This window comes from Condylura cristata, unplaced genomic scaffold (genome assembly GCF_000260355.1).
Source record: "Condylura cristata isolate star-nosed mole 26May11 unplaced genomic scaffold, ConCri1.0 scaffold00008, whole genome shotgun sequence".
Taxonomy (NCBI): domain Eukaryota; kingdom Metazoa; phylum Chordata; class Mammalia; order Eulipotyphla; family Talpidae; genus Condylura; species Condylura cristata.
The window spans coordinates 44308738-44320952 of NW_004567109.1; the positions used below are offsets into that span (position 1 = coordinate 44308738).

The 12215-nt window shown below is 36.5% G+C and overlaps 1 protein-coding gene and 1 pseudogene across 1 annotated transcript in view; one reads left to right on the forward strand and one right to left on the reverse strand.

Annotated features, from left to right (window-relative positions):
- The window catches only part of ERICH3 (glutamate-rich 3), a 101071-nt gene that overhangs the window by 40989 nt on the left and 47867 nt on the right, over positions 1-12215 (reverse strand). The window contains exon 8 of the mRNA XM_012722024.1: positions 4992-5163. Within this exon, the coding sequence (XP_012577478.1) occupies positions 4992-5163 (172 nt within the window). The remainder of the gene's footprint in view (positions 1-4991; positions 5164-12215) is intronic.
- LOC105853371 lies at positions 11271-12031 on the forward strand (annotated as a pseudogene).

Here is a 12215-nt window from a genome sequence, read left to right on the forward strand (position 1 = left end):
TATGGCTACTCAGTGGCCTCAAACTTTAATGTGTAACAAAATCACTGGTAAAGGTTATTAAAACACAAATTGGGTCATATCCCCGGAGTTTCTGATTTAACAGAACTCAAAATTTGCATTTCTCTAAGGTTCCAGGTGATGCTTATGCCTTTGGTCTTCTGGAGCCCTGGTCTAAATGTTTGCCATCCTGCATGTTTGTGAAATCCATGAGAACTGAACTGGTCTTACTTACCTTCATTTCCCAAGAATCTAGTGCAAAATGTGTTCAGTTAATAGTGCAGTACTTTTAATCCATTTATTTCACTGTCATCTAGAAATACTATGCTTATAACACATTAAGCTCCTAAAAATCTAAATCAGATGCAACAGTACTAAAGAATAGACTTATTAAAAGGTTAATTTCATCCACTCATGCTATCTTCTTTGTGATGTAAAATTAAACAAAGTAAAAAAGAAAACCTGAAAAGTTAGTATCTGGAGAAACTAAAAATCAATAGTTTTAAAAACCCACTTGTCCTAATGACATGTGAATTCCTTAAGTACTGACCACAAAGCAAGTTTGACCATGCCCCTATTCTTATTAGTTGAATTTCCACAGAAATATCATTTAATTGATTTTATAGATGAGCATTCTTGCATTTCAGAATTTTTAACTATAAAATGTAGACGGCAGAAGTTGGGGTGAGGGAGTAACGTTGTGTGCATGTGTGCTCGTGTGTGTGTGTGTGTGTGTGTGTGTGTGTGTGAGAGAAAGAGAAACCTAGTCTGCTCATATGACAGAGGAGTGTTAAATGTGATTTTATGTACAATGTTAAAAAGTATTTTGTCATGTTTGTAAATATGCTTATGTATTGTTGATGACAGCAGTGGGTAGCTCTGTTTTAGGCACTAAAATGTAACAAAAATACTAAATATTATCAAATGTGAGCTCTTCCTTCAAGAAGTTACAATTTTTCAGGAGAGACAACATTAATGCCCCAGACTTGTGAAGTCACCAAATCCTCTTCCCTTTAAATCTGTCTCTGAAAATAGACCAAAGACTTAAAACAAACTGAGCAGCAGTTATTCATGAAAAATTACTGAACTTTCAGTAAAAACAGTGGGGATCTGCAGCACACTTGCCTGGGGCTGCTCATCATGCTCACCTGCCACTATTTCATTACAGTAGTTCTAACAGGGAGGTAAGCCATAAATAACTAGCAGCTTCACTGTCAGTGGGGAATGACTTGATTTGAAGCAAAGGGTAGGGGGGGGGGGAAACCTTGACCAGTGACATTACAGTAATAAGTACTATCTCAAGCTAACATGAAAGGTCAGTGGTTCTACTAGACTGAGACTGGAGTTCTAATTAGGGCAAGCAAGAGGGCAGTGGACTAGCCAGAAATTTTATAGGAGACACAGGCATAAGGGAGCCATAAATACCTACAAAAGTTCTATGTGCATGCCTGGCTAACTATATGCAACCCTAGCATGGATTGGAGAAGGTCCAACCTTTGTATAGCTTTCTAGCCTACCAGGAACATGTATGATGAGCAAATGGAAACACAGGTGGCCTGCAGGGGGAGAGAGGTAGATATAAGATGGAGCAGAAAACTGCCTGAATTTTTAATGCAATTCTGGAGCCAGTACAGTAGGTTCAGTATTATCTTATAAAAACTCATGGCTACTCAAGTTACCTCAAAATATGAACTTAATTAGGAAAAGTGTGCTTTTTGATGTAATTAATGAAGGCTCAATATGATATTCTGACTTAGTTTTGTCCCAAATGTAATGACTGATTTTCCATGAGAAAAGGACAGAGGCACATAGAGAAGGATTATACAAGAAGATGGAAGTTGAGTGGTGGGGCTAAAAGCCAAAGTATATATGGGAATCACCAGAAGTTGGCAAGTCTCCCTTAGAAATTTTACCACCTTCATATTAAGCCTTTATCCTCCAGATCTGTGATAAGATAAATTTCCAATATTTTCAGACACCAACTTTGGGGATACATGTCATATCAGTAATAGGAAACTAATATACTTGCAAATGTATCTACTAGGAGAAACTGGAGGCTTCACTAACTTTAAATGTTTGAACACAGACTCTGACAAATCATAGGATGATCACTAAGCTTTGGATTAGTAGAAATACTATTGACTCTACATCAAGGAGAGGGGAAGTATGAAATACAGATTTGCTACAGATAAATTACTAAACAACAAAAGCAGCAGCAATGATAACTTTTGAGAGGGAAATTTCAACAATGATCCATAATTGCTCTGATACATGATTTGAAATGTCTACTTTTCTATAACAAAAATGAACACATAAAGAAATAGGAAAGTACAACCCATGATCAGGGAAAAGAAACGATCAAACCTCTTAGGAATCAAGAGAAATGACAGCACAAGTCTACACAAAAATGTGTATTTGCATCTTCAAAGCAGCATGATTTATAAAAGTTCCAGAGTGGAGACAATACAGGTGTCCACTACCTGGGGATGTGTGAGTAGAACATGGTACATCATGGAATGGAGTATATCCAGCATTGAAGAAGAATGCAGCTACTGATAGATGCCACAAAGAGATGACTCTCTAAAGCAGTAGGCTAAATGAAACTAAACAACAGTAACAATTGTATAATTTCATTTGTATGGAATTTTCAGAAAAGGCAAATTTTTGGAGACAGAAAACACATCAGTGGTAGCCTGGGACCTGCTGTAAGAGTGAAGGGAACCTGCCATCATCACAATGGAAATTTTTGAAGTAATGGAGATGGTCTAAAACTTTAGAGATAATGGCTCCACAGTCTTACACAATTGCTATATAAAATATAACAAAAAAATCAGTGAGTTGTACACTCACAATGTCTGACTTTTATGAAGAATAAACTATAGCTCAGTAAAGCTATTTATAAAAACTAAAAATAAAAAAGGTGTGAAAATGAGTTAAAAACAAACAAAGAATGTTACTATAAGTCCTAACACAGTGAAATGCTTTGGTCTAAGAGAGGACTGAGAGCCAGAGCCACTAAGAGAGAGAAATTAAACAGAAATCAGGAGCAAAAGCTTCACAGCTTTAAAGTGACCTGAGCAGATTGGTAAGATTTGAACTTAAATCCTATTTTGAATTTAAAATCCTTTGTCTTAAAACAGACAAAAGTAGAGAGCTGCTATATTTGTGAGGGAATCATAAGAAATATACAAACAGATCCAAGATCAGACTATGGAAGTACAAGAAAATGGAGCAAAAGAGGATAAGCACCAGGAAAAGTTACTGTGTTCTTGTATCCATATGAAGGGAGGAGATCAAGGTCTGCCTGTTTGAAAGGATGAAAAGGGCAAATAAAACTGCCTATGAATAATCATACTCTACACAAAGTAACAGAAATATTCGGTGACATCATAGGTATTGCTAATAAATAACCAACATGTAGCTTGATGTCTAAAATCAAACCACAAGCCATCCTGATTCTAGGTGAATAAAAGATGTTTTTGCCACATTCCTAAAAGATTCATTTTATTATTTCTCTTCCAGAGTAAGACAAATGAATACCAGATCTTTAATGAGTTTACTGCACTAAACATAACTTTAAATGCACCCCTTTTAAACAGAAGTACTCTAAAAGCCTCTTCACATGTCAGTGAATTATGCACAGATTTGATTTGTAAAAAGGGCAGAATCTTTTCAGTACAACTAAGATTTCTGAACCACAAGTCAACACAAAGCCACACAGCTTTCAATTTTGAACAATTACTTCCCTGGCAATCAAGGGCAAGTTGAGACAAAATTATTATATGGACAGGATTAAATTATTTAAACCCTTATACATCCTATTATTCAAGACTCTCTGAAGGCGTAACAAGTCAGTTTCAGGATGAAAAATAACACTTGGACAAGTACCACTCGCCCAGAGACTTTCGTTTCCCACTCTGAAGGTACATCGTTTTCCAGAAAATCATTAGTTATGTCTTGTTCTCTTTTCATTTGTATGCACCACATTTTCAAGCAGTCAGCTAGGCATTATATATGCATTTTGTTGAATAAAGCATGATATAAAGGCCAGAAAATTTGCATTATATAAATTCCAAAATTATTAAAATTGGAATTTTACTCTAATCTATATTTACATTAATTGTGATTTTAGACTACAGCTCATTTCAACAATTATTGTAAGTGAATAGCTGAAAAGTACATTTCAAAAAAAAATAAGTGTCTATATGCCAGTGAAAATGTAAGAAACCCTTTGCTTCTGTGAATCGCTAACTGGGGCAGAAGGGAACAGGAATAATAACCTAGTCATGGACCATGATCCTCTACCAAGTTATGTAGGTGTGATTCACCCTAAAGTTTATTGGATTTGTCATATTTTTTCCTCAATAAACTTCTTATTTTTAAAGATTTAGATTTATTTATGCATACAGAAATGGGGCACAGACCAGAGGTGCCGGAGTGGCGATAAGTTTCACCAGAAACTGAGTGGGGAGCAGAACAGGTACACTGCTGAGAGGAGAGGTCTGTCAGGCCATGTGGATCATCTCTGGGGTGGGGACTGAACTCACACTGAAGTGGCCACCACTTGGCTCCAACCCACTACACCACCAGGGAAGGTCTCAACATACTTCTAAAGAACCAATTGCCAATCTGATATTTTTCTCTTAGAAAAATGTATAATACAATTCACTATGGCAAGCCAAATAGTTAACTTGTAATTTGGGGGACGCTTTATTCATGCAACATTTTAATGTTCATATATCTCTATCCCCAAATTAATCTGCTACTGTGTTAAATCACTCCAAATACTTTCTTCCACAATCTGCAAGAGTAATTGCTGTTTCAGTTTCAATCATAGAGCAGTAAATCTAGATTTACTTTTAGGCAGCTGGTTTATAAGTCCCTGGATATGCATAATTTCATAGAGTGATTGAAGTCATTTTGATATTACATCAACAATGGCTTATCTATAGCATCAACTTGATACAATTAAAAAATTTACATTTTAGATGTACCTTTTTCAAGTAACTTGCCTTTGTAGACACAAAGGTTTTCCCCACCACAGTGCTGTTGATAAACTTTTATTTCATCCCGGAAGTCATAAGATAGGTGCACATTTTTCCCCAAATAGATCATCGTAATAGCTGCATTACTATGCAGTGGTGTTTTATGAATTTTCTTTGAATCCTGGAATAAACAAAAAGAGGAGGCTTATTAACTAATCACCTTCTAATTAGCATGTGATGATATTGAACATGAAGAACAGAAAAGGCTATTTCTGTGCAGCTGGCAAATACACCTTTAAAAAATGCACAAAAGGAAACATCCATTACAGAATAAATCCCACTAAAAGTTATAATGTGTACCTTTTGACTTCATATTTATGATGTAAGTGCTGGGGATTTGTACAAAATTTTTCATTTTTTATTTTAAGTGTGTCTGTTTTACATTCAACATAAATACCAATAGTGTTAAGGGAAAATTGTTCTCGCTCTTTTAGCCAGTTCTCAGAAATTTAAATCAAAATAATAAAATGTTGGTCACTTATTTTTTTGTACCAAATTAAATTCACATTCATTGTGATTCAGTAATTGTCTTTAAAACCTAGCGCTTAATTTTTACACCTGAGTACAAATGACATATCTTTTTGAGCTGATTCTGTGTGGGATTATCCAGTTTCACAGGAGGTATTTAGTTCAATGAAAAACCATTACTATTACTGCTTTTAAAATCAAATAATATGCCCAACAATTAAAATATCTCCTTAAAAACCCTTCCTGGCATTGATAAAATTTATTTGTAAGATAAACAAGAATGTATATGGCAAAGAATATCTATGCCTTTTCTGCTAGCTTATATTTGAAAGTGTATAAATAAGCATAACTTTCACCTAACCTCAAAGACAGAGATGAGATAAATGGAACAGGAAGAGCCTATGAAGGCAGAATTTAGAAAAGTTGAAAGACTTTTAAGGAAACCTACTAAGAATATTGTTGGATTATGTACAAAGGTCAGAAATTACTTTTAAGCTCATTTGCTTTATTAAAATCAACCTTTATCTACATGAAAAATGTGAATTGACCAACTTTCAGTGACTAAAAGGCAATTATTTAAGTTGGACTTCATTGAATAATGTACACTTTAGAAACATGTATTTAAGAACAAAGATGTAACAAATGTTTTGAAGGGACTAGTAAATATTTCCATCTCCAAACCCATCCCATTCCAATCAGAATCAGAGGATTCTAAGTTGGAATCAATGCTCAATCAATCCTGTTTTTCTCAAGTGAAGACGTAAGGAAATAAAAGTTGAGATTAAAGTCTACAAATGACAGTCTGAAAAGAATACACAAGAGAAGCCCTGAGACTTGAAGTTCAAAAACCAAATTTACAAACAAAAGCCCCTGGTAAAGAGAAAACAAAGTATCTCTGAAGTATTTCCAGAGATATCGGGGGTTAAAAGGGAACTGAGCCTAATGAGTAGGTATTTGTGGTCCAGAAACATCCCTGTGAAAGTAAAGCCACAGCTAAAAGTAAAGGGGTAATAGCATATTTGGATCCCACTCTTCAAAGGCACCCTATGGTGTCTTACTGATCCTTATGCACCCAGAATCTTGCCAGTGCTGACCCGTAGTGAGTGTTGATCAGATTGAACACAGGCATGAAATATTAGACAGTCCACATTCTGTCCTTTGCTGAGACAAAGCTACAACAGTTAGCCCCACCCAATATCAGAAGCATTCTGCTTTTATAGGAACACAGTGTATTAAACAAGAAGTATCCTCTTAAACAAAATCCTACCTATGGTGATTAAGCCTTGATAAATATTGATTTAAAAACCTGGTAACAAAGAATGCCAGGCAGACTGCATGCTGATTCTCATGGCCTTAGGGAGAGAAAATTCTGACAGGAGACATGTTTTCACATCCTAAAAGTTCAGCAACTGGTTGGGATGGAAATTCTTACTATATATAGTCATTTATTCATTCACTCGCTCACTCATTCATTCATTCTTCTCTTATGAGCTAAATCATTTTCCTTATCCTTTTTCCTTCCTCCTTTGCTTTTATTGGGCAGCCTCTTTTCACTTCCTTTTTGCCTATTTATATTTCCACCATGTAATAAATACCTCATGCTTTTCCTCACATTGGGGTGTCTCAAATCACCTCTGATTCCCAGAGGTATCAGAACTCCAGATTTTGAGAAAACTGAGTTAAAAGAAGAGCTTTCCCTTTCTGTGTCTCTAACAGAAGTCAATAAGTCTGTTAATAGCTAGACATTATCCAGCTGCATTTTTGCTTTGGTGAAAAGGCCCCAAATTCCGATCCTGTTGGTAAAGGGGTCGGCCTTAAACTCTAACTGCTGCAACCACCCAGAAGCATCATTGGTCTGCCATTCTCCTAGGGTTCTGTTCCACAATGCCAGCTGCTAAGATATTTTGCTTGCTGAATTGGCTTTTTAAGCTGTTTTTAAAGTTCGTTTTAGTTATGTAGTTGCCAAACTGAAATGCTAATTTTAAGTAAAAACATTGTTTAAATGAAAGTGTTTTCTGAAATAAATCAAGCCTACTATGAAATATGTTAGATTACCATGTATTAAAATCATAGTAATGTTTTCCTTCTTCACTCTCAAATCTGAGTTGACTGGTGGGAAAAAAGGTAAAAAAAAAAAAACAAAACAAAAACAAGATAATGTTTTGACTAGAATGGAAATTGAAAAATATCTTCAAATTAAGTCAAACAACAAAAAGTGCAATTTCTCTAACAAGCTACATTTGTTAGGAGGAAAGAAACAGTTTGGCCCGCTAGAACCACCAAAGGCCAGACAATGCAACACAGTCTTTCTGAGAATAAGAATTTGGTCTTATGCATTGTGCTAATTTCAACACCTATCATAGAGCTTCTCCTTATCAGTAAAAGCTAAATTCAGTGATTTGTTGATGTAGTGGCAGGACACAAGTATGCAGATAATTACAATAATCCCATTAAAAATTAGGAAGCAAGCCCTTGAGGAGATGTGGCACTGAGAATGAAAAAGGATTATCAGGCACAGGAGTCATTATTAAAGTCTTAAAGCAATGTATCCTGAGTCATAAAATACATACTGATTTCAGAGGAATAGTATGGAAAAATATTTTGCAGTAGCTCATTAAAATTGTTCATAGTAATTACATGTTGAAATAATAATAATGTGAAGACAATTGATCAAAAATACTTAAAATTAATTTTACACGTTTCCTTTTCCCTTTTTTAAATGTAGTTATTAGAAAATTTAAAATTGCATAGGTGGCTTGCATTGTTTCTACTGGAGGTCTCTGATCCAGAGGATTTAACAATTACCTAGCATGTCATGTGAAGGGAAGATGGAAACATAGATTTTGAACCCAAATTACTGGCAAAAAGGTAATTATGATGATAAATCAACTGAGTGGAGAAGCTGACATGAATTATAACTGTGTCAAACAGGATGAGCAGTGGAACTTACCAGTCAGTCATCTGTAATTACAGAGGATTCATCTGAGGCCTAGGAAGAGGATAAGGCACCACAAACAGATATGGGGAAAGGCCAACTAATTCTTGCCTGCAGAAGTTCTTTCATCTTTCTTTCACAAACATAAAAAAATTAAAAGAAATTTTTTCTTTTTTTAAAAAATTCATAGACATAATGGTTAAGTAGGCTCCTATTTGAAAGGCTGTATTTTCACATTTTGCAAAAACTACTTATGGGCCATCCTCATTATCAGCAGACGGCTGTATGGAGTCAGTGGCTGAAGTGCTCAGTGAGAACTGCAGATGGGAAAGGCAAACTTCAGAGCAAAATCTCACTAGGTTCATAGATTCTGTAAAAGCAGAGCAGTGCTCTTCAGGTCCCGGAACAAAATGAAAGAAAGCGACAGGACACACAAGCAACTTGCTGGGCTGTGAGATCGGCCACACCTTGCCACTTGGCTGCAGGGATGCCCCCTAGACACACAGGGACTAATCCACACTCTACACATTCATAAAGAGCAGGTGATAGGATACAAGAAAACCATATTTCTTTGTCTTTTACCTCGTAAGAACATCTGAAAGATGCCTTGGAATAGGAATAGAACAGAAGAATGAAATTAATGTTTATTAGTCATGAGCGCCAACTCTCTTAAAAGAATCTTTTCCAGGTTATTTACTACTATAAATAATCTAGTAGTAAAGCAAAACTGAATGACTCACTGCATTATGCCAATATCATTCTACAGCCTAGGATGCAGAAGTAATTAATCCTAGAAACAGCTAGAAAGCTACTGAAGTCATATGAAAAGGTGACAAACTATCTCTTTATTACAAGTGGTGTCAGGATCTAAATCAATGGTGATAGCCAGGACTTAGGTGTGAAGGTGAAGAGCCACAAAGGAACAAGACAAGAAAAATAAAGGAGATGGTTAAAAAAAAAATATACAAACTAAAATGGTAGAGTTCTCCCTGGTGGCACAAGGAGTTAAGAATTAGCACTATGAAGCTATTCACAGCCACAGCAGCTTGAGTTCCAGCCCCTGCCAGGTCGCTGACCCACATGGTGCAGCTGACCCACATGGTGCAGCAGACCTCTGCTGTCTCACCTGCTGCTCCCCTCAGCAGTGTATTTGCCTGTTCGGCTCCCCTTTCTCTGGTGAATCCTCTCACTAACCCCACCTCTGGCCTACACCTCAGCTCTGGGATGCATAAATAAATAAAATAAATCTTAAATACATACACACACACACACACACACACATATATAATGGTAGGCTTAAATCTAAATAAGCCATAAAATAAAATATAATTGAACTGAACTTATTATTAAAGGAACAGATTCTCAGCTCTCCCTGGTGGCACAGTGGGATAAAGCACAGCACTAAGAAGCTAAAGCCACTTCAGCATGAGTTTGATTTCTGCCCCGGAGGTGATCCACATGGTGTGGTAGACCTCTCCTCACCCACCCATTGTTCCCCTCAGCAGTGTACTTCATCAGTCAGCCTGTTCTGCTCCGCACTCTGTCTCTGGTGAATCCTCTCACTACACCTGCACCTCTGTCCTGTACCCCAGTTCTGTATGCATAAATAAAAAAACAAATCTTTAAAAAAAATAAAAAAGGAACAGATTCTCAAACTGAAACACAAAACACCCATATGCTATATAAACACATTTAAAGTCCAAAAATTAAAGATATCAAACGGCCAAAAGAAATATACATATACTTATATATGAAGTACTAATCTAAAGAAAATATTAGACAAGATAAATTTGGTGGCCAAAAGTATTAAGTGATAAAGAGAATAGTTTATTTATTTTTATTTATTTTAAAATTTTATTTACTTTTGCACATAAGAGCTAGGGTATAGCCAGAGGTGCAGGGGATAAGAGGATTCACCAGAGACATAGCGGGGATCAGAACAGGTGACTGACTAAATATATTGCAAAGGGAGCAATGTGCAAGACAGGAGAGTTCTGCTGCTCCCTGGCTGGGAATCTCACTCAGGCCATAGCAGTGATAGAGCTAAAACTTAACTCCTAGGCCCCAACAGAGGCCCAGATCATTTTTTAATGATCAGGAATCACTTGATCTGGAAGTAATCTTTAATCTGATAGCATACAACCAGGTATCCCCTACATTTTCAAGCAGAACTTGAGATAATTACAAATAGAAATTGGTAAAGCCACAATTACAGAGAATGAACTATCATCAGAACTCAGAACTGAGAGACTTAGTAGATAAAAGGGAATGCTAAAGATGTGAAAATATGAATAACATAGTTAACATATTTTATTTACCAGAAATGTACAGAACTCTCTTCCCAATACTTAGAGTATCGCATTTCTACAAAAACTGAACATACATCATCCCACGAAGCAAATCTGCACAAATACCACAGAATGAAAATCATACAGAGTATGAATAAGATGCTCTTTAAAAGCAACATTCAATGAACACAAAGGGAGCCCTCAGAATTAAGATAAGGCAGCAGCAGAAGAAAGTCAATAGATTGTATAGAGTTATGAAACTGAAGAAATTTCCCAGCAAGTAGAACAAATAGAGAAAGAAATAGGAGAGAAAAGTTAAGAACATTAGGCATGGGTCTAGTTGTTCTAACATTCTCTAAATCGGGATTCCAAAGGAGAGAACAGAGGTATGTTTTGTTGTTGTTTTTTAAAGGCAGGATGCTGCCTAGTGACTCGAGACAGACATGCTAAGACGTGTCAAAGTCAGAACACCTACTGAAACTAGCCTGTGCTCTTGTTCTCACCTCAGCTCAGAATGCCCAGGGGAAGCTGCCTCCGATGCTATTCTCTGCCCCACTAAGAGCCAAGAAAGACGACTTTAGAGGCAAACCCTTGAGCATGGACATAGAACTGAAGCATCCCAACAGGAGAGAGAGTGGGGAAGCGGGGTAAGGAAAAAGAGGGAGGAAGCAAATAGACTAAGGTGGACTATGGTGATTCGGTGCTGGGTACCCTCCACTGGTGATACCTGATGGAAAGAATCCTAATTCTACCACAATTAAAAGAGCTAAAAATGGAAAGAAAATCCATTAAAGTTATTCTTTCATAAAAAAAAATAAAAGTAAATGGTCGAATTAAAGGAAATAAGTGGTTTGGAAAAGGGCATCATGCAAATTAAATTTGATCACAAGGCCTCTATGGGTACCTGAAGATCCACCGCCATTATCTGGACTAGGAAATTCATGACTACCAACTGCTTCAGTGGAAACAAATGGTCACTGCCATCCTTCATCACAGAAAGGGTGCAGTACCTATGACAGAATTTGGGGAAAAACTAGAGTAAATGTACCAGTAAACCCCTGATGTCATCTTTGTATCTGGATTCAGAACCTATTTTGGAGGTGGCAAGAAAAATGACTTTGGCATGATTTATGATTCCTTAGATTTTGCAAAGAAAAATGAATCCAAACATAGACTTGCAAGACATGGCCTGGATGAGAAGAAAAAGGCCACAAGAAAACAGGGAAAGGAATGCAAGAACAGAATGAAGAAAGTCAGGGGGACTGCGAAGGCCAATGTTGGTGCTGGCAAAAAGTGAGCTGGAGGTTGGGATAAAGGTAGTAAAGATTTTGCAGTGACTTTATCTATATCTGTGGTGATTGAGCAGATTTTTCATGAGATGATTCATAAATCCTTTTACATGTCTGGCTGTTTGAAAAAAACCAATCACAAGATTTTCTGGACTTTTTTTTCTTTAGTCAATTGTGTTAAATTGGTTAATGA